Genomic DNA, 24,179 nt, shown 5'->3' on the forward strand with positions numbered 1-24,179 from the left:
TTTTTAATGCTAATTTATGCAAAATTAGTATATTCATATTCTTAAAAATTCACATAAAATGCTTTTACTTCTTTAATTGTTGACCGATTTTGATTTTTTTTCTTCCCAGAGATGCCAGTCTTCAGGCTTTTGCCTGATTTCAGGCTCTGTCAACTTATCATTTCAGGCTTTATATTGTACAGTACATATGGGCTTTTAACATATTCTGGCTTCTTTTCAGGCCCAGTGAGTAAAACTGACTGGCATCCTTGTCTTCCATCTGGTAGAAATTCATGAGGTTCACCAAACTTCTACACAGAATTTTGAAATTTTCAGTAGAAAATTATTTATGCTATTTTATGCAAAATTTATTCATAAATCACAAAAATTGTTTTTTCTTCATTTGTCGACACAGAATTTTGAAAGTCGTTAAATATGCTAATTTATTCATATATTTTCAAAACTCACAAAAATTACATATTTATTTGTTGATTGATTTTGATTATTTTTGTTCCATCTGAGAGCTACATGAGGTTCACCAAGGTTCTACACAGAGTTAAGAAATTTTGACTAGAAAGTTATTTATGCTTAATTTATATGAAATTTATTCATAGATCACAAAAGATATATCGTTTCTTCATCAATTTTAATTCTATATCCTCAATTTATGTCACCAATATAATTCACTACATTGTTAACTGGGCTGAAATTAAAATTGTGTTAGATTTCGTTGCGAGATGCCGGATGAGCTCCACATCATTGATGTGCTAATTTATGGATTCATTTACATATTATTACTTTTAAAGGACAAGTCCACCCTGACAAAAAGTTGATTTGAATAAGAGAAAAATCTGTTAAGCAAAACACTGAAAATTTCATCAAAATCAGTTGTAAAATAAGAAGTTATGACATTTTAAAGTTTTGCTTAATTTCACGAAACAGTTTTATGCACATCCTGGTCAGTATGCAAATGAGGAGACTGATGACGCCATCCCCTCACTATTTCTTTTGTATTCTATTACATGAAATATGAAATATTCTAATATTCTCCTCATTGTCAAGTGAAACAACGATTGATTCCTCCATGAACATGTGGAACCAGCATTGCTTAAAACTATATGATTCAGTCAAGTTGGTCTCTATTGTCAAATCTGTAAAAAATTATCTATTGTGTAATTCAAACAATAAAAAACAAAAGAAATACATGTAGTGAGTGACAGACATCATTGACCATCTCACTTGCATGTCACTGAGTTTTGCATATCACTGTTTTGTATAAAATAAGTGAAACTTTATAATTTTACATTTTTGTATAAATAAGTGAAACTTTATAATTTTACATCAGATTTTAATGATTTTTTCACCATTATGCTAATTTGATTTTTCTCTATAAATTGAAATCAAAATTTTTTGGGGGTGGACATGAACTTTAAACTTTATTCATTAGGTGATGGATATTTCTTATTTATTAATTGTTCTATTATAATATCCTTTTAAAAATATTTTTTTCACTCATTCATTCTCTAGTTATATACGGTATATCAATTTCATTTTACATTTCAATTTATGAATCTCGTAATATCACTCTTTCATATTGTACAAAATATGAAGTTGATGAAAAATCGTCTGTTAATGGTGATTAGAATAATGGGTTTTAACCTTGGAAATTAATTAATTTAAGTATTCAATTTTTCTTATTTGATAATTTCACTTTTTTGTTATGTATTGGCGCACATAAAGTCATTTGGTCATCAATGCTTTTTTTTTTCAAAAGCTTTATTGTATACTTGTATTTTATTTGCACAGTACATGAAGCTATACAAATCTTTGAAATGGAGACTGTACATCTGTATCTAATGTCATGAGTTGAAATCCAGAATCTAAATAAATTAGAAACATTTGATCTCACTCTCATTACAATATGAGTGGTATGAATGGGATGCAGACATAAACAAAGTTGTTAGTTTTGTATGAAAAGATCATTCATTCAGCCAAATATCACATTGTTTTGGTAATTTTAAACATTTTTTTTTATAAAGTTTGAATTCTCTGTCAGTTGGAATGAAATAATATCATGATTCGTAAGCCACATTTTGTGTGAGAGATTCGATCTAAGAAAGCAGGCACTGTGAGAAGTGAAACACTTTATTAACAAACATAACAATGCCACTGATGGGGGCACTAAATCTATTTGAAATGCGTGGTACAAGTTTTCACAAAGAAAAAATCATTGATGATAATATTGGTCACTGCATTTCTGTAAGATTGAATGTTAGAATTTTTCATAGTCAAGTCTTTACCAAAGTTTTTCCTCATTCATGGAATTAAAGAATAATACTTAAACATGCATTTTTGTATTTATTTGATACAATAGTGTCTACTTGAAGTGAAGAGAAAGAATAACATCCTGCAAGTTAAATGATTGCTTCCATATTATGTTAGTGACCTTGATATTTGAGTCCATGGGATCAGTTGTTAACACTTTGCCTGGGTGTGACTACTGTCAAGTGATATCAAGCTTTGGATATAGGTTTCTATTTAAAACTCATGATCTGTTTTATATTATGCACATAAAACATGAAAGCTACTTGGTTATAGTACACTTCAAACCGTGAAAATCTGTCACTTACTTGTGTCAAACATGAACCTACATTTTATATGATATGTACCAAATACTTTTTATACAGTATGTCGCATATGTAGGCCTAACACCAATGGAGAAAAGAAAAATGAATGATGTATGTTACAGCCAGTATTCAATGACTAAAGGGGGGGGGGGCTTCAGCGCCCTACTTTTTTCTAAAACAAAAACTTAAAACTAACCACACATGTATGATTGTGATGTTTTGCGTGGTTAGCCCCCTTCCCACTTTGAAAACCATTCCGCGGCCCCTTAATTGTATAACTGTTCCTTGGAACTGGGCCCAATTACAAAAGATTGGCAAGTACTGTATTTTTTTTTTAATTGCTCAATTCGAATGAACAATTCAAGTGATCCATCAAACAATATGGATAAAATAATGATCTTGATTGGCCATATGTCATTTTGTGATTAATTGCACACCTTCATGTAACAGAACTCAGTATGATTCCCTGCTGATGTAGCACCTACAGAGATGTCAATCTGAGGATCGAATTGTTTTTAGATGGATTGAGATTGATGTTGTTTTCATGGTATAATGTCAATGCTGATACTCCCAATTCAAAAAGTCACAAGCAATGATTGACATAAACACATGTGGGATCAGACATGACCAGGGGGCTGTTGTGTCTGCAGACTGAAAGAATTTAGGGTTTAGTTTCTGTACACCTTGACGAAATTCAAAGTGACTAGTCTTGCAGAGGTTTCTTTTGTTGAGTACAGATTTTATTAAGTACTGTAATTGAATATTCTTTAATATGAAACCATATGTACATGTACATGTAGCTTAAACTCTTTCGATGAGTTGCCTTGGCAAAAAGTCCAAGCATGGATATAGGCTGTATACAAAGTAAACGTAGACTTGCTGTATTACCTTTGATAGTATAGGTTATAGTGAATGAGAAAGAGTATATTGCACATCTGGTTAATGCCCTTTTTTAGTCAACGGCAACATGGCAAAAATCTGAGCCACCTGTCTTTAAAAGTCTTTGAAAGAAACATGAATAATTTGTAAAACTTACAAAGTACACAGAGCTCTGGATTTTTTTAAAAAATCTATATTTGGAATTGTTGCTGTTTTTAATGTGTCATACCCTCAACTAGAAACCATGCTGATGATAAGCCTGATACTATACATACACTGCAATGGACATTTTCCGAGCCATGATATGAAATCAATTTCTTTTTTAGATGGATGTTGGGAAGATGGAATTTTTGGCCAAGACCCAAGGGTGACTCATCTCAGCCATTACATAGATCCTGTCATAACATAAACAGTTGTTGCCAGAAAAATTATACAGATGAAGTACGTTAATTATATCATGGATCCTACAGTAGACCTACTCTGTGACAGATGCATGTTTTTTAAATATATAAATTAAAGATAAATACCAGTCGTGGTAACAATCTCAAAATTAGTTTTTGAACAGAATTCAATAAAATGACTATCCAAGTGTTTGTATGTATAAATAAAAAAAATGGCTCCAGAAAAAAAGTGTAATTACTGAGAAATGAGCAAAATAAGCATGTAATTCCATAAAATGTCAGGTATTTTTCAGAACAATATTAATACACTGTCCCACATGCCTTTTTGTGTTAGTGATCATCAGAATTACCTTTTTAAGCTAAGATTTCATGATTTTGCTAAGAAAAGTTAATTTCAATGTACCAGAACTAGATCATGTATGATAATATGGTGGCATATTTATTTTAATGACTTTTAATTGTTTGCTGCAGCTGCTTTCTTTTAATTTTAAAGGAGTTGCTTCATGCCTTTTTCACGGTTTGATGCAGACATTATTTTAACATTTTCCAGGGAACTTTTCTGTTGAATACAAGTTACAAAATTATGCTTTATTAAATGACTGCTGAAGCAATTGAGGGTCGGAAATCATTCTTATTTTTTAGGGGCTATTTTTCCCACATTGGGGCAGTTGGAGAATTTCTGGGGGTATTTCTATCATTTTATGGATAAATATCATTATTCTGTCATTGTTAGAATATTGATTTTCTAAACAATACTGAATAATTTTTTAGCCAGATCTTGGGATGACTGTATGAACATTGGTTGCCCCAAAGCATGTAGCTTGGGAGAATTTTAGGGGTGATTTGGGCTGTTCTGTGGGCAAAAAAATGGCCCATCACTTTTATGTATATGTGTATTTCCTACGCTGAAGCATGGACCAAGTACATGTAGGTCCATGGCTGAAGCAGTGTACATGTGTTCAAATACCTTTGGTTAACACCCCATGCAGGGGGGGGGCACTTCCATTGATGAGTGGATACCATGCATGACACAAAAACATGTAAAAAGGATTCAAGATAGGGCACGATACAAGTAACAAATAAGGTTATCAAACACACTAAAATAATGAAAAGGGTATATATATTTCGCTAGGAAAACTTTTTGTTTACGGTCCAATTTGTCCCAGTAACACTATGTTTTTAGGGTCCGATTTGAGCAAGGAGTCTGGGATGGTGCTAAATCCAATGAAAGTAAAGGTAGAGCCGATGTCCATGATCACGTCTGTGACTTAACAATTAAGAAATGGTTGTACTTGTTTAGGGGGTCAATTCAGGGAATACATGTCAAGAGTACCGTTTTGTTTCTAATTGTTAAGGGTACATGTAGGGTTTCACATGCCAAAACTTGTTAAAGGGTGCATTTTAAGAACCTGGAAAATACTTGTTTAGGGTGCTTTTTGAAACCACATGGTCATGCATGGTATCCACTCATCAATGGAAGTGCCCCCCCCTCAACACCAGACACATCAACCAATTTATTTTCTGTTTTGCTTGGCTTATAATGCACAATTTCCATGAATGACTGTTCCTTTTGTCGTTTAATCAACCAATAAAATTATATGTGCATGTTATCAAGCTTTCATGATATGCAAGAGTGGGAATGAGAGGGGGCAGATTACAAAGGTTTTATCACACATTCCTTTAGACTTCGGCAAGTATAAAGAGGTTCCTAGATCTTGTTTACCTGCCAAGTTACTATAGCCTTAGAATGCTTTTATAGTGGAAGGAATTAAAATCTAATACCGTGTTTACACAGTGACACGGCTCGGGGGTTCGACATGCCAGCCGTGCTCAACATGGCAATTTTATGCTGTGTAAACGCGATCAGTGTGATCCGCGAGCCGTGCCGAACACGGCTTTTTTGATCCGCCAAAATCGTAGGTTTCAACCCGCGAGCCGAGTCAGACTCGGCAATTTTTTCGTGTGTAAACAGAAAGCCGTGTCGAACTCTCTTGACCAGGTCACTGCGCGCTTTTACTTTTGGCATTGTTGTTGTTCGCACGGACAAGATTCGATTCCGGCGGTGAATTTCCCGCGTTTAATTTGCGAGGTCATAATTCTTCTGTTCGAGATCCGCGAGCCGTGTTGAACTCGCCTTTTTATATGTAGGTATAAACGCGATGTCTGAATCCTTCTTCGCAGTGTTCAACCCGGCTCGCGGATTCAACACCCGAGCCGAGTCAATGTGTAAACACGGTATTAGTGACTAACTGGAGCTGGAGGGTTTGTAAAGCTAGTACAGCAAAACACTCTTTGGCAATTATTAACATGTTATTAAGGTTTATCCAGTTGGTTGATAATTTAAGAAGTTGTTTGTGGTGGAATGGTAATTCCTGTTAATGTGCACTATCTTGGGGGTGGTCTCTGTTGGTATGTCTGCACCAGCCTGATTTTTCTTATAATTGCGCTATTTCTGATCGACCAAATTATCCCGATCTGAACAATCTTGAGATCATTTGTAATGGAGACGTAATCAAGTCAACTAAGGATTATTTGGAAAATAGCGTGCTACTTACAAATTATCCTGCTAATTCGCAGGTGCAGACAGACGCGCTCAGGATTACTTCTTCATGGCGTCACACCATAATGCAGTGATGCCTCGCTCGAGCACGAATTGCTCTTCTTGCGCTGGTGGAGATGGAGTTTCTTGAATCTCGAGATTGAGCAACTTTGGGCTGGTGCACCACTGCCTTATTGATCTTCAGAGGGTGTTCACATCTTTCAGACATTTTTGTCTGATTGGGAATTACCATCCTGATGAGAAAGTACCAAATATTTGCCAGTGTGAACAGCAAAGTGATATTCCTAAAAGAAAATACATGTATTAGTAAAATGATTGTTACTTTTAAAAAATACAATGAAATTTTGTAGGGATTTCTGAAGGTCATTAATGGGTGCAGTTTGAATATGAATTGTAAAAAAAGGAGAGGCAAATAGGAATGCTTCCTGCATTCACCTAGTAGTACATACAAAAAAGTCATGGTTCAAATGGGTATGAATGCATGCCATGGAATACATTGTAGATCGTTTGGGTATTTTTAAGCCTGAATGAGTTCTTGTATGTGGGTATTTTATTGGCCATGGAGGTATAAATAGCCTAAATATAGAGAGGTTTTTCATTTTCATTTTGTAGCCACCATCTTATGCTTCAGTATAATAAGGATCTCTCAAGTATGGAATTGGTAGTTTTAACAAAGTAGTGTCATGCACTGCCAAGTTTTTTCTGGCGTTCACTTTGATGAGTTAACATGAGTACCAGTAGTTGTGATTTCATTAGGTCTGCTTTTATTCACTGAGCATATATCTAAAGGCGCTGTCACACCTTGGCGTTTTAGACAGCGTATGCCCGACGTATGAGGAATTTGGCGAATACGCTGGCGTACGTCGAATACGTTACGGGTAAGTTTTGCATACGTTAAGAGTACGCTAAAACACGCTGGTATACGTCGTCATACGGCGAGGTCGTCGAAAAATTTTGTGCAAGCACAAAATTTTTCGACGTATGGCTCATACGTCCCGCGTACGCGGGCCATAAGTTGTAGGCAAGTTACGCGATCGTTGATACACGTTGACACACGTTACTCGTAAGTTACTCATAAGTCGATGTACGTCGAGATAATGTCCAGCGTACCCTAAAACTTCTAACCTATGAGTAACGTGCTTTGAACGTATGTGTAACTTAACTCCAACGTATATTGACGTATGAAGACGTGCTCTGGACGACCACAAAACTTACTGAACGTGTTTATAACTTACAGCTACCGTATAATGGCGTATTGACAACGTTTATCATGTTTATAGGAATTGGTATATAAAGGTGGGGTTCACAGGAGTTTTCTTCAGCATGGCGGTGGTGTTGATAGGTGATGTATCGTGCGGTTATGATTTGAATAGTCGAGCGGCAGCCTTTTTATAGGCTACGACACGTGTTCGTCAGCAATATGCTGCCGCGCGCTATGCGTAAGTTAGGCTATCGTAGGGCATAAGTTGTGTACGCCAGCAATACGTTAAGCATTCGTTGGAATACGTTACTTATAAGTTAACGAAGCGTTCGATATAAGTTACTAATACGTTATGTATACGTCCAACTCGTTATGAATACGCTTAGTATACACCCAGAGTTGAAAAAAAAAATCAAAATTCAGCGTATGCCGACGTTTTAGAGAAATTTTGATACGTCGGGCATACGCTGTCTAAAACGCCAAGGTGTGACACCACCTTAAGGCTCTAGTAATTAAGCTCATCTTTTCCTAGGAGTTGCTGGTCTTATGTGGAGAGGATACTCTGAAGTTTAAACCATGTGAGTATATAGGTACATGAAGTATTAAGGCTGTGTTCAGTGTCAAGTTTCAAATTGAAAAAGCAACATGAATCATGATTGAAAACTCAATTTTGAAACACCTCACGCTAAAACCAGTTTACGAGGCAAAGCGATCTTGAAAACTACATCGCGGAGTGGTTTTATGAACCGGTTTCGAAGATCACTTCCAAGATCGCTTTGACTGTTCTAATTTCATGTTAGAATAGTTTCCACTAAACTAGTTTCCAGTCAACTAGTTCTAGGAAGGTAGTGAGAACGGTGTCATAATATGAGTGCTAAGGGTGCCCTTTGAAGCTATACTTGTACATAACGATTTTGAACTTTATCGCAAAATTTTGTCTGTGCTAGTAAAATCAAAAGTTTAGAGCTATCAGCAAAAAAAAGGCTTACCCTTATTCTATGAGCCAGAAATCCATTAAAAAGGTCTATAAAGATATTTCTGATTGGTATCATTAAACTGTGTTTGCCTGTCTTGTGTTGTGTATTGTCAATCTGCATGCACTGTGGGTATATGCAAGGCTTCACAAATGCGCTTACCGTATTGATTGCTTTTTGTAATGTCATCCGGCTTAACAAGATTTCAAACCTCTCATTTCTTCTTTAGATTGCATTTAAATATTACTTAGCCTTCATTCTATGTAATACAAGGTTGGCTAACTTGGCTTACTGCCTCAAAAGCAAATAAAACCATTTTATTTTTTTTATGTCATAGACAAGCAAGCTTCATCATACAAATGTCATGTGATATAAATTCACAATAAAGTAAATTTTTCAAAGTAATGAAAGTAATTTTATTTCTTCAGTGGATATAACATCACACACATAATTTAATATCCCCTACTGTATGAAAATATTTTTATTAAAGAGAAATGCCAGTAGTTGCAGTAAGGACTGATTTCATGAGAAAGTCTGTAAAACCAGGCTTAATTGTCAGTATATCATTGAGGATCTATATCTGGTACAGTTACATGAACTGAACTTTTGGAAATCTTGAAATCTACGCTGAAAAATGTTCACACTGAAGATCACCAACACAGATAAGCGCACGTGGGACAGTGTATTATTGTTTTGAACGTTGGCCCGACGCTTGACCCGAATCCTGTGCTTATTTGCTAATTTCTCAGCAATTACACAATTTCTTCCAGAATCCTTTGGCACATATTTATACAAACAGACACTTTGGTGGTCATTTCCTTTTATTCTGTACGAACTTATTTTGGTATCGTCACCACAACTGGCATTTACCTTTAATCATGTTCAATTCAAAAATTTGATCTATGAAAATTATATTGCATGATACACATGGGGGAGCTGCTGGCATGTGAAGTCAAGAAAAAAAAATCAAAATTCTTTAATTTTACATGTATGATAGATTTTCATTAAACTTTCACCAATATTTTATACTATATTTCTGCTTTTATTAAAACCAACTTTTCAGAGTAAATCTCCCCTCAGTAGACCTAGGCTGCTCAAAGTTTTTTTTTTTTTTTAGTTTATTCCCTACCTTGTATTTTGGATTAATTTACACTCCAGGGAATGCATTTTAAAGGGGAAGTTCACCCTGAAGAAAACTTTGTTGTAAAAATAGCAGAAAAAATTGTAAAAAATATTGGTGAAGGTTTGAGGAAAATCCGTTAAAGAGTAAGAAAGTTATTAGAGTTCAAAGTTTTGGATTTGTGACGTCATAAACGAGCAGCTGCCCCATGTGTTATGTAATATAAAATGCATGAATTTCAAATTTTGTATGGTTCCTGATGACTGAATTTTGTTTTCTATTCATGATCGGGTGTGAAATGACTTGTCTATTAAAATACAAAAGGTACAGTAAAAAACATTTTCAATTTTCTGAGAAAATCACATTTCATTGATTTTTTTACCATTCGCTATGTAGGAATGCTGCTCGCATATGACGTCACAAATCAAATAATTGAAATTCTAATAACTTTTTAATTATTTGATGAATTTATCTCAAACCTTCAGCAATATTTTTCATTATTTCTTCTGCTATTTTTGCAATAAACTTTTAGTCAGGGTGAACTTCCCCTTTAAGTACCATGGTTCCTGGAGTTAAGTAAAAGTTAATTAGGACCAAGAACTATGTAGTATTGTGTATTAGAAACCTCAGAGAATTTAGTTGCTTTTTGAAAACGATATCAAGCCTTGCATGACTTCATGCCTTCGAGCTAATCTTTTCTCCTGTATTTGCATCTTTTGTGGAAAAGGTTTATCATTGTAAGATTTATTAACAGACCTTTCTTAGAGATATATACCACAATTGCAAAGTTCCCAAACTAGTATAAAAGAAAATACAACGTACTTCTCCCTGGAATGTGATGATGGTAGTGGTAGGTGATTCGTACGTGTATTTGCCAATATTTCACAGACAATATTTATACCCCTTTCACAAACCCATCCTCCAATTATCCGCCTAAGAGTAATACCCTTTTTATAAACCTATCCTCCAATTAGCCGCCTAAGAGTAATGTGAATAATTCAATAAAAATTGCATTCACAAACTCCGAAAATAATCTGCACTTATTTTTACGAGCGCTCGACCTGAAAAAGGCAGATAATTGTCATGGCAACTGCACACACCCCCTCCTATGGGGTTGTGTTGGAAATGGGTGACCTTGTGACTGCACCATGGAAATTATCCGCATTATGCGTTCATAAAGTCAAAATCTGGTCCCGATGCTGCTATTATGCGGATAATAGCAGCATAAAAATAACGTGGATAACTCTGGTCCCGCTCCGATTTTACGACCAAATTAATGAAAGGGGTATTTATAGATAAATCATATGTGAAAAAAAAAGTTGACTTGTAAGCCAACATCCTTGTTGTGAGTGTTACTTCTGGATGATGCTTTGAATATTTTTGGTTCTTTTTGGGGGTCAAATTTTGTTGTCTTCAGAGAGAAGCTTGTGAGTATTATAAGAAGTGGTTTTAATCAAATTGACAGCAGTGCAATTCTTTTTTTAGAAAGGGATAGCAAAAAAAGCGTGTCGATATATTTCGTTATAAATGATTAATTTTGCTCATATCAGTTGCCTATATCTGCATGCATCTTCTTAGCCTTTTTCCTGTATTCAATCACTATCAAAGAGTGTCCAGATTCAGTCTTAAACAGAAGAAACAATACCTGTTTTGAGCATGGACCCACCAGTTCATGATAAAAGGGAGTCAATGGGTCAATGACCCGACTGCAGACAGTCCTGACCTGGTGACTTCCTGTATGATAGTGTAGGATCTTCCTACAGATAAGATAGTGGCATGTTATACCGGTGGTGGTGAAACATTCTTGGGAGGAAACATTGCGCATAAATGTGTTCACTTCCTTCCTGCCTCCAGTACATATTATAGTGTGCTGTAAATTTCAGTTGAATTCACACAATTATGAATTATTCAAAGATTTGCTGGCTTGGAGGTACATAACATGACTTGAATGTATGTACGGTATCAGGAATTTTGTGAGAAGAATGAAGTTAATGTTGTGATATATTAAGGAAAAGATGCAGATAAAGCCCATGAAGGTGAAGTCTCTCTTGATAGACCATGAAATGGGGGGGGGGGGGGGGGGGGTCTGGGATGGGGTTCATGTACTATATAGCATTAGGGATAGTTTGACAACTCTGACTTGGGAGTCTTACCCCCAAAATATTCTTGCTACATTGCAAAATAGGAAAAAAGAGATATATATATATATACAGTGCGTATCAAAAAAAAGTTTACACTTAGAAAAAATCCTGTAAAATTATGCATTTGTAATATCGGGAAGATTTTTCAAAATTTTAACATTGGTACAGATCCATTTAAGCAAATGACGTTATAATTGTCAAAAAATATTTCCGCTTGAGTGAGCACCACTTACTTTTGAAAAGTTAGTGAAAAATGATTTGCGCAGAACTTTGAAATAGTTATGCGAATAAAAGTAGACCTTAATCATGAAGAACACTTGGAATTTAGCTAGTAAAATTGATTTGAGGATATCTTTTACCTTTTTGTAACTTGTTTCCTTGCACAAAATACTTCAAAGAGTGCATTGCGCCCCACACCACTCCCCCACACACCGAGGCCATTGTGACGATATTTGCTTACACAGAGCTGTGATTTACATGAAATGGCTTAGGCTTGATTTTTATTTTGTTAATCATTGTCAAGCTTGGGAAAAGTGTGGAGAAACGAGTATCAAATGAAAAAATGAAATGTAAACCCACTTTAAATGATAAGAACTTAGTGAAAAATTGCTGGAGATGTCTGATGTAAACTTTTGTTCAGATTCAGTTATGCCCCCAGATCCAGCTGGCACAAATAGGGTAAAGGTTGTGCTTACTAAGTGTTGAAATTTCAATTTGGGTGGCAAAATTGTTACAAAATGCTTGAATGTATCCGTTTTATTTCAAGTGACTAAAAATGCAAGGGAAATGTAATAATGTCATAAATATTTATTATGACTATTGCTTTATTACTTTGTTAAACTGAATTGTATCACCTTATTGTTATGTTGCGTATATTATCTTGAATGCAGAAATAAATAAAATCAAATCAAATCAAATCAAATCAAAATGTTTTGCAGGGTCAGTTTGATTTCACCCTTTCCCCTTGACACAGTATGAAAATGAGCATTTCTGCGCAAACAGATTTCTGCGAGCTTTACAAAAATGGACAGTGCTCACTCAAGCGTTACATTCTGTCAAAACTTTTACTTTCATTGGATAGATGAGACCCAAACCCAAGATAACATGTGAAAAATTTACCCACATGTTGTATATTTTTCGATTCCCAGGGCTTTTTCAAAGTGTAAACTTTTTTTTGATACGCACTGTATATTGACATCATGTCTCAGACCTATGAAAACTTTTTTTTGTTTGTGTAGTGGATAGATATCATTATTCCCGAGATTATATATAGCTACATGTATCCATCCAATTACTATTTGTAGAAAATGTTTTTAGAATTTTCAGGAAATGACTTGGACAGTGTCAGAGCCAAGAAACTAAGATTGTGTGAACTAGTCAGTGAGCTAAATTTGATGAATGTGTTTGCTCTTCAGACCATGGACCTATGTTCAGACAGACATACTTCAGCCCTCATCATCAGGTCTTTGCTTTCCTTTATTCTTTATAATATGGCAGACGTATTATGAAGATACTGGCATCTGTCATCTTGGCTTCACACCAGAAGCTCTCAGACCTACTCAATCATCAAAATACCTGTGAATTTACAAGAATTGTTCTAATGCACCATATCCACTCTGTAAAATTCTCTACGGGAAATGAAAAAAGTTATTGAAGTTGTGAGAATGTGCAGTATTTTCTTACTAGCACTATCAGATGTGAAGCGTGGATCAAAATACCTATGAGTTGGGGAAAGATCCCTGCGAAAAGACCAACAATAATTTATTGATAATCTTCTTTCAAGGTACAAGTACTTGAGTTGCAAAAGTTTCTTAGTGTAAGCAGCTTATCTTCTTCAGCTGTATTCTTGCGAGATGTAGTATGCAATCATGCAGACAATGGTTTAGCAACTCATCCAAATTACTTTATTGGAGTTAATACCATTCTTTCTTCCAAGCAATCCCCCTTTTTCAAATGCATGGATGTGTACAGCTGTCTTTTCATATTTGTATTGTTTACTTTACTCTTCTTTACACATCCATGATTCTACAATTGTGAAGTCTTTATTATATTGAGTCTTTCCATAAGATGTAACTGAAGTCAGTAATTACAAATTGGGATTTTAAGGGGGTTTATTAACTTTATTTGGAGGCTTGGGGTCTACATGTATTTTGGCATTTTAAATGCACTGCTTTGTTAAAGTTGTTCTGGAAATTCATTTCCTTCTCTGCCTTCAGAGGGGAGGATTTATTTCATAATAGTGCAAATAAAGTTCATTTTCTTTCATGAACATAAACACAAAGAGTTTTGTTAGAAGGTAATCATAAACACTTCATGCCTTCAATTGTCTTTTCAGCTGCAGGAGGCAAAAGGGAATAGGAGTAGAAGAAGTCTTGGATCAAGATATACCTGTCAGTTTAGTAAGTATAATATTTTTTATCACGTGACCAAGAAAGAAAGCAAGAGAGAGAAATGGATAGATCTAATTTATATTTTGAAGAGTGTGAGGAAGAAATGGCAATGTGATGGGCAGAGAGAGGGAGGAAGAAGGGGCAGAAAGAGTGTAAAAATTGCTGGTCTAGGTGAAATAGCAAAGGTAAATAGAATTCTGTATTCTGTATATAATGTTTCCTCTATTTCAATACTTCAATAAAAAAAGATATAATCTTGAATCACATTAACTTCCTGTCTACATGATTAATGGATTCAGACAGGAATACTTGTGATATCCCCATGGTAACATTCAATTGAACTATCAATTTCAAGATCTGCTGTCTGAAACATTTAACCACTGACCAACTATTATTTGTAACCCAAACTGCCTGCCTAATTGCAAAAGCATCACAAACTATTCTACTTGTATATAATGTTGAATAACAAAAAAAAAAAGAATTGCCTTTCTTTGGAATTGAGCGAATGAATGAAAGCAAGAAGGAATGAATCAGCAGAATGATAGATCAGCTGTTAAAGGGATGGTCCGGGCTTACAATATTTATATCTAAATAAATAGAGTAAAGTTCACAGAGAAAATGCTGAAAATTTCATCAATATGTAACAGTTACTGAATATCAAAGTTTACCATTATTGTGTGAAAACAATTATATGCGCATCATCATGAATATTCATAAGGTGGGCTGATGATGTCACATCCCCACTTTCCTTTTTCTTATGTTATTACATGAAAAAATAAATGTTAAATTTTTTCATACATGTGTATGATGTGTCTCCATTAATAGCATTATGATGAAATAAGTTGCAGCAAGAAATAGCTAATGCATGTAATCAGTTGTCAATCAAATTATTTTAGTTCTTGGTAGAAAATTTTTGAATAAACCTAATTTCATGTAATAAAATACAAAAGAACAAGTGGAGATATGACATCATCAGCCCACCTAATGAATATTCATAAAGACATGCCTAGAACTGTTTCACCGGAATAAAGCAAATCTTTAAATGTCAATAACTTTGTTATCCAATTTTGATCCAATTTTGAGCTTTTTGCTTTGTGAATTTTAATCTACCTATTGAGATATAAATATCTCCAGTCTGGACCATCCCTTTAAGCTGATTTTTGCTTTTGATTGTCTGCTTAATTCAAACTTATCTTAGCTTTCTTCTGTACAAAGTTATGGGAGCTTTTTAATTTTAGCTTTTAACTGCTTTTTATTTTTGATCATTCACTCCCCTAATGAATTAATGATTGAATGAACAAATGATAATGATAATAAAAATCATTTTTCAAAAATAAAGCAGGTAAGTACATGTATGTCTTGAGATCAACTCTAGTAGAAATGTTGATATACTGTATTGGTAGTTATGATATATAGGCCTGTATAGACTTACAGTGTGCAAGTTTGCAATTGACATTGTATAGAGGAAACTGGCAGCAAGTATTTAGTCATTGTGTCCATAGCTCAAATATCCAGTCCTGGCTGAGATCTTACATTTAGGCTGACGTACTTGATTCCCGGTCTGACCGACTTGGGGATATGCTTGAATTGTAATCTGATTTGACCAGACTCTGATAACTTGGGTGAAGATGAAGAGCTGTGAGAGCTTACGTCTTTGGATAACATTAACATGTGATGTGATCACGCACTTTTCTAGCCATTGATGTGAATCTCAGACACCTTGCTCTTATACAAAGAGTTATTTGATGGTGGTTTTACTCCTTTAGGAAAGTGTATCAGGTACGAAGAGTCGGATGTTTCACCCATAGCTTAAGTGATTCTTTATTTGGAGACATCATATTCACCAAGCCTGTGCATTGTAAGTGTAGAAATATTCAGTATATTTGATTGTTATTGTATGACATACATGTAGTGTTATGTTTTAGAAATAATAATTTTGTTGCGGTCCGAAAGTTCAGTGTCATGTTTTGCATTTAACATTTATTCTGATAATGATATGATATTAAATATTTCTTTCTAAGTAACATTAGATTTTGGTAGATTATAAAATGGAAGATGCTTTGTTTGAATTTCAGCTTACATGTATGCGTACAGCACACTTGGAATTAAAGTCTGCATGCAGACTCTTCTATTTTTTGCTGATTCTCTTTTCGTCTATCCACATTTTTTTTTCTTTTAGGCTTGGTGCCAAATAAAAGTGCCAGTAAGCTCCTCATTTGGCAGAAACAGGGACTGTAAACAACATCAGTATGACTTGTTTCTATTTTATATTAGAATAATTTCAATGGCTACTTCGTCAGAGCAAAAATGAATAGTTAAGGTACAAGTACAATGTTGGATTGTTGTTTATTGTAAATTAATTTTTTTGTAACATGATGTGGGAAGGTATTGGATTTCTTCCAAGTAGAGAATGTCACGTTTTGGGTAGTAATTGAAATATGTCCCTTTTCCCAGAATGGAAATGGAAATAGGTTTTTTTTTTAGGGGGGCAGGGTGACTTGATTTTTTTGAAGGCATTGCTTCTCTAGAGCAACTCTGGAACACCTTTTCTTGTTTGTTGCTAGTCTGCTAGATATGTTTTTCTGGTATACAATACATGGTGCTTCAAGCACATTGTACTATTATAACATGGTGAATAAACATTTTTATGGGAAAAGTTGTAAAAACTATTCATGGGTAAAGGAGAAGAATTTAATGGAATTTATCTGCATTTAATGTTAATCTTTGCCTTTTTAACCTCCAACCAAAATAGAACTGTAAAATGTATCATTCTGTTTTGCTGGTTAATTTGACTTACTTTTCTCAACTCCTTGTGAATTAAAGGCAGACTTGGTATCGAAAATGTTAATAGTAGGGGAGACCGGGGTTAGTTGGAACATGGGGTAAGTTGAAACATTGTAATTTTCTTTAAAGCCTGTAAATTAAATTAATGCAACACTGCCCTAAATTTATTGCTATTAATAATACTACAGTGTTCAATTATTATTGCAATAAACTGAGGGCAGTATTGCATAAATCTATTTTATAGGCATTAAAGAAGCTTACAATGTTTCAACTTACCCCATGTTCCAACTAACCCCAGTCTCCCCTACATGTAGATATCTTGCTTTCCTTCATTATGCAAGTATAGAAATTTCTTTTTTAAAAGTTAGTTTACAAACATTATTATTGATCCATCAAGAAGAAGAACCCTTGCTGTCCAACCTCCATGATAAGAATAACACAAAATTGAATTCCCCTATTTGCCCCCCAAATTCTTTGTATTTGTTTTGTCTGATCGTCTAAATTCATGTTTTCATGTCATGAGTCAGTTTAAGAGGCCTTGTTGATGATGAATGTCGGAATCTGCATTATTCTCATAAATCTTTTTATAGAAATGCACCACTCACCCATTTGAGGAGACCCTTTGTTATCAGTATCCACATTTTAACTTGGTAGTTGATCATCACTCAGCCTACACTAGCTGTGAGGATCAGAATACAGTACTGTACATATATACAGTTAATATCAAGGATTTTTTTGTAGTTATTCCATCATAACAAAGACAAATAGTGTAGTGTACCAAAATAATAATTTGAATTTGATGCAATTTTTTTTGTTAAATGATAGAAAAGGAGAAGGGAGTACAAAATGGTTATCCATGGACCCTGGTCCAGGGCTCACAAAAAAAAACTTTTTATGATGTTATACACAGAGCATGCACTATTACAATGTCTATGCCAAGAGGTCTGAGGAATGCAAACCCTCACACAAAACCATTGGCATTTTAATAAAGAAAATAATTCCATGTAATAGACATTTGCAAAGAAAAAATAGTCAAGGTTATCGCAGGGGGCCTCTTCCATTGACGATTGGATACCAAGCGCGACCATGGGGTTTTGAAAAGCACCCTAAACAAGTATTTTCCATATCCATGTATTCTGAAGATGCACCCCCCTACCCTTAACAAGCATCGGAAACAAAATGATACCCTTGGTAAGTATCCCCTGAATGACTCCTAATCAAGTACAGCAATATTTTCATTGTTATGTCATGGCCTGGGTGTCACAGATGTCGGGTTAACCTTTACCTACATTCAGTTTATTATGGCCCCACCTCCCACACCTCGTGCAAATCAGACTCTAAACACGTACCGTTGTGTTGGGGCAAAAAGTACATCCTTAATAAAACATTTTAGTATTTCTTATACCCTCGCAAATTTGACAATAAACATGTGGCTTTCCTTGCGAAATTTCTGGTAAAGGCCTTTCTTTTTTTAAATATTTTAGTGTTTTGACCCCCTTATTATGTTACATACGTAACATGGTAACATGCCATGTTTCTTTGTTCCCCCCCCCCCCGGGAAGGGTATACATGTATAGTCAGCTATATGTATTAACCATAACTCACAGAAGTCGATGTACAACTCAACATCAAACAAATAATAACTGTTGGTTTGGCTTGAAGGTTGAATTGTACACACTCAAGTCACAATACATGCTTCATTTACATTAGCTTATTCTGGATTTATTCTTTGATCTTTATGTACAGCTCAGATATTTTGAGTAGGGTATTCAGCTGGAAATTTTTATTGTGTTTATAAATCATTTCTACTCAAATAGCGGCTTTATTTAGGATCGGATATTGGATTATAACGTTGAATAGGGATTGAGCTTTTGAATGTTGTTTTGATGGATTTCAATGTGTTTATTGGGAATCTGACTAAGTTTGTCATCTGAGGTTTGGGATCAAAACCGATCAATTGTATGTTTAGCTTTCAGTATGTCATTGGAATACCCCTGGGAAGTTTTGTTGATAGTATCGGATTTGATCCAGAAAGGATGTGTTCTAAACTCTTTTTACCTTCTTTCAGCCAATCCTGAGAAAAGACAGACTGGGCCACATAACACAAGACTTTGGGATTGATTTGTAGAATTGATTGCTCGTTATGACCTATTCTGAAAACCTATCCTATATTCAATCACTTTAGTTTTTGTGTTTCATGGTCCAGGAATGTTGTTGACAAGGTACTGTAGTGTCATCATGCAAGATGTCATGTTACCATGGTAAAAAGTTAATCTTTTTCTTTGTTGAAATTGCGGAAGTTACTCTGGAAATGAGACGGAAATGATATGAAATTAAAACGAAAACAAAAAAGGAGGAAAATGAGAGGATGATGAAGAGAGGGAGTGAAGGTGATGAAAAGTTATGAAGGATCAGGAGAAACGTGGGAGCAAAAATAGAAAAGAGAGAAAGAAGGAGAGTGATGAGCAAGGGAATGCTGATGGGAGGGGGAGGAGGAATGGAAGAAATGAAAATTTACGAAAATGGGGTGAGAAATGTGGACGAGGAAATTTAACTTCAATTAAGAAGAGGGAAGAGTAGTTAGAGAAGAAGGTTAAGATGAAGAAAAAGTGATGGAGAAAGGCAGGTGAAGGCAGAGAGTACATGTACATGTAGATAACTCCACCATAAAAAAAAATCATTACTATTTTGCATGATCTTGAGAACTGGAAATAAACAAAACAGAAGATTTGGAGATGGAATGCACCATACTGACAGATTTAGGGCATGCTTTTTTGTCAAGTCTAGTCAAGAGGCAAAAAGTAAAAACATAAAATCTGTCTGTATGGGTTGCAAACATCCAAGATTTTTTTGTAGATAGGAGTGATAGTGATTGATGCAAGCAAGTCATTACTGTCCCCATAATTTAATGATCTCAATGAATCATATGTAGCAAATACTTCAGAACTGTCAAAATTCATTTTCATGAAAAATGGTACATCTGAGTCTGACAATGCAAAATAAAAGAAAACATTAAAGAGACATATTACTGTTTAAAAAAAAGGTAAGCAGAAATAATAGCATTTACATATCGGCCACACACACACATGAATGTACAGTACAACCCACTACAGTGTACTCTCAAAATGGGCACAAATAATGCAATCATATCTTGTGAATTTGAGATCTCCAGTGGAAAAGGGATGATGTGAGGTAAATTAGAGGTAACCAAAAAGATTTATATGGGGTATTTAATAGCTACATTTACTAAAGGAAAGGTGTGACTCTGATTTAGTGTTATCCTCAAACAATTGATATTCATTCTATACATTTGTTCATGATCATGGATTTTTCTCCAATTCTACCTTTTTTAGAGGCCTCATTTTTTATATTTTTTGGTGTAAACTCCCTCAAAAGTGTATGTTTGGTTATTTTTAAGGAAAATTTATTTTATTCTTAAGTTCAACCATGATTTCAAAAAAAGAACCTGGCTGTTATTTTGAAAAACAAACCAACCTGGCCAATTGTTTTGAATAAATTGGGTTGGTTGGCCATTTTTAATCATAGGAGAAAAAAGTGCTTTCCTTCCCTTTTTTGCAGTGTTACCTGAACATGATTCCAATCAGTAAATTCGTAAACTTGAAACACATGCCCAAATTATGAGCTGTGATACACTTGGGGAATAACAGCAGATGTTACTATAAAAATACAATGAATTGTGTGAATATGCAGGGTAAACACAATCGTATGATAACTATGGCCAAGCTCCACCCAAGAATCTTTGATGATAGATAGTAGATTAAAGTAGTTACATGTATCAAGTATCAGACAAAAGTGTCATAGGAAAAAATTCTGAATAAGCTGGTGTGGCATTTACCCGCTTTCTGCCAGACAGTCACTTTGCTCCTTGCTGAGTCTACCACTTTTTTTATTCATCATCGTTGGCAAGTATGTGTTCCATTACATATTTTAATATCTTTTTACTGAAATTTATTCCCTGGTTGTTTATAATTTTAAGCAGTTATAATGATGAGCACATATAAAATGATTAAAATAGTCCTTCTTTAATTCTTAACAACACAAATATTTGTTGACAGTGTTATCCAATGCAGTCTGTAATGTTGACATATGACCTGGCTGTATTTGCACATTCTATTTACAAAGTAAATGACACCCTGTTGGTTACTCTATTTCATTGCAGGCCTTTAAAAACCACATGCGAGCAACACCTTACTGTACATGAATATTGACAATTCTGTTTTAGAATAAAATAGTGTTCCTGTGGACTATATATAATTTGATATCTAGCATGTATTTCTGCTTAAATGTTTAATCATTGTGTATAATGTATGTTGGGGTAAGCAAAGGCTTTTTTTTCTTGTGATTTAATTCTAATCATTCATTTATCATTAGGTGAGCTAGATGTAACCTACCATCATGCTCAGAATATACCAACAAACAAAAGACAGAAAACAAGTTTATGCTTGTTATCTACAAGTGGAGCATAACCTTTGATTGGTCATTTGACCATTTAGTGTTGTCAGATTCAACGGTTGATTCCAAGTTTGGTGTTGAGTATGAAGAGGCTGCCTTTATACCTAAATCCAACACTAAATTTTGGTTTACATGAATGATATCATTAAACACCTTGTCAATGTTAAGCATATCCATGTTAAACTTGGTGGTGGTGTTAAGTGCATGAGTCAGACCACAGAAATAAAAAAAAAAGCACAGATGTCTCCTTGATCATGTTTTTTTTTTAAACTATTATTTTCACAGCCCAAAATGAGGATTTGTAAATCTATCAATGTTACCAAATCCCTTGTATTAAAATAAAATCCCTTGTAGACCTTTAAATCTTTCCCTCTAGCTGAATGTTCACAATAGTATCATGTTGATCATTCTAGCAGTGTAAATAATACTACATGAATGCTTTGGTGGGGGGGGGGGTGTAGGTTGAGCATAGAGTATTAACTGTTAGTCAGGGCTTGAGAGCATGCATGCAGAGTGTTGTATGCTCTCCATGTTGCATTCGCGTGTATGCCAGCAGAGAGTAGCGGATGTTACTTTGGCAAGCTCTCAAGTTCTGCCTCTTGTCAGATCAGGGGAATTCAGTTCTAGGTAGTGTGAAGTTGTTCAGCATCAGCCAGGACGTGCCAAGGGTTTCAGAGAGGATTTCTTTGAGGATCAGGTAATTGGGATCGACACCTTGGGCTGACCCGAACCTTACAGTTAGAGAAAGATGCCAATGGTAAATACGGCTGTCTTTGAGATGGTGTAGCTGAGAGGGGAATGAGGAGATTTATAAAATATGCCTATTGCATACTGTATGTACATTACTGAATTTAAAAGAGAGGACAACAAAGAAAAAGAGAGAAATGGAGAGAAGAAGATGGGAACAAGGAGATATACATGTCTTAATGATCTAGTGGTTCTGACTCATCTTTCAAGGAGAGACCTGGCTTAGCAAGAATTGGTATTATGCTCCACTCAACCAAGATGAGGTGAATGAATACCAAGCAGGATTAATTCCTTGAATGCTCTAAGCTCTAAAAACAGCAGCCTGACTGAAACCCAGGTACATAATGATAATTGTTCGCCTCAGAATAGATTATTTCTAGGTGAATGGATGATAAAGGTGTATTTTTTGTTTCTAAAGCAAGGGCTAATAGCCTTTACTGCAGTTGTAGTAAGTAGCTTAATATAGTCCTCATCCTCTCATGTCAACTCCAAATTTCTCTTTTCACCTTCTCTTTAGATAACTGAGATGGGGAGAACAGACCAATGGTGAGCTGATGACGTACCTACCAAGTGTAAAGTCCTCAGATTTTTATTCCAAGGTAACTGCTTGGAAGCACAGTGGAAGCCCCCATGGGACACAGGGGACCTACCAACCTCAAGCAGTTCCACTGCTGCCCTTTATACTCTGCCCCAGGATGAGGGTGCTCCTTCGATTACAAACATACACAGCGGCGATTGCTCTATCAAGCCTGATCTCAGTCACACTCCTCCTTTACACCGTTAGCAGTGGGGGAATCAGAGCAACTGTCCAGGGAGGATCATTTTTTTCAAACTACCATCGGATCAACCATCTGGAACATGCAGTAGAGACACTGAAGAGCAAGCTCTCAGAGGCAGAAGCCTATGAGAAGGAACTCCTGGGGAAGATTGAGGACCTGCAGGAGCAGGCCAACTCTGAACATGCCAGCACCATTCAGGTTCGGGGGTATGAAGAAAGAAGTGGGTGGGAAGGGGTTGGAGATTCACCTGGTAATGTCCATGGTAATAATGGCAACCAGATCCAGCAGCAAATTTACAGCTGCAAGCACACGGACATCATCAAAGTTGGTAAGACAATTGGACAGGGCCACACCAAGGTTGTCCAGGAAGGGACATTGCTTGGCCGGAAGGTTGCGATCAAGAGCGCCGGGATGCAGGTTAAAAGCGTGAAGGATTGTCTTGAAAGGGGTATCTACCACAAAAGGGAGGACTGTCTCCTTCTAGCTATGTATAAAGTACTGAAAGAAGCCATGATCCTTCGTCAGGTCAGGCACCCAAACATAGTGAAGCTGATAGGACTATGTGCTCGTAGTGAAATTGGGAGTCCAAACATCAAGGAGAGGGGTATCACTTTGGTCGTAGAGCTAGGGACACCTGTTCATCTTCATGAACTGGTTGAAGAATCTTGGGCAAGGAGAGTCAAAGTAAGTTTTCCTCTAATCTTGATCTTTGCCAACGATAAGTTCCTTCCTAGGGTGTGTTCAGTGTTGATTTTCAAATTTAAACAGCAACAGGAATCATGATTGAAAACACTTTTACAAAACACAGAATACAAACACGACCAGGAATGTACAGTTCAGTGTTAAAAAACAAAGCTGATTACAGAAAACTGAATTGTTGTCATTGTTGCATTTAATTGCATTCGCAATGCTGAAGGTCCTAAAATACCCAGGGGCTAAAACTCTACGTCAGGTGGATCAAAATCTGAGCTGATTGCATTTCCAAAGTACCTTTTTTGGTGTTTAAATCTTACTCCGAATCACGATCTGAATTCCGAAAGACGCTGACTTTAATGTATGTGCCTTTATGTGGGGGACATTGAACACACCCTTTGCTTCTCAATAATATCAACATTTTGTAATTG

General features: G+C 35.5%; 1 protein-coding gene across 4 annotated transcripts in view; it reads left to right on the forward strand.

Moving 5' to 3' along the window:
• The window catches only part of LOC121409011 (extracellular tyrosine-protein kinase PKDCC-like), a 54,824-nt gene that overhangs the window by 11,479 nt on the left and 19,166 nt on the right, over positions 1-24,179 (forward strand). The window contains exons 2-4 of one of the 4 annotated variants that reach the window (XM_041600784.1): positions 14,218-14,281; positions 16,039-16,130; positions 22,794-23,739. In XM_041600784.1, coding sequence (XP_041456718.1) covers positions 22,831-23,739 — 909 coding nt within the window. In that variant the 5' untranslated portion in view covers positions 14,218-14,281; positions 16,039-16,130; positions 22,794-22,830. Of the gene's footprint in view, positions 1-14,217; positions 14,282-16,038; positions 16,131-22,014; positions 22,287-22,793; positions 23,740-24,179 lie in introns of those variants that run through there. The other 3 variants (XM_041600783.1, XM_041600785.1, XM_041600786.1) reach the window with 3 other exon arrangements.

The sequence above is a fragment of the Lytechinus variegatus genome, chromosome 2 (assembly GCF_018143015.1).
Source record: "Lytechinus variegatus isolate NC3 chromosome 2, Lvar_3.0, whole genome shotgun sequence".
Lineage (NCBI taxonomy): Eukaryota > Metazoa > Echinodermata > Echinoidea > Temnopleuroida > Toxopneustidae > Lytechinus > Lytechinus variegatus.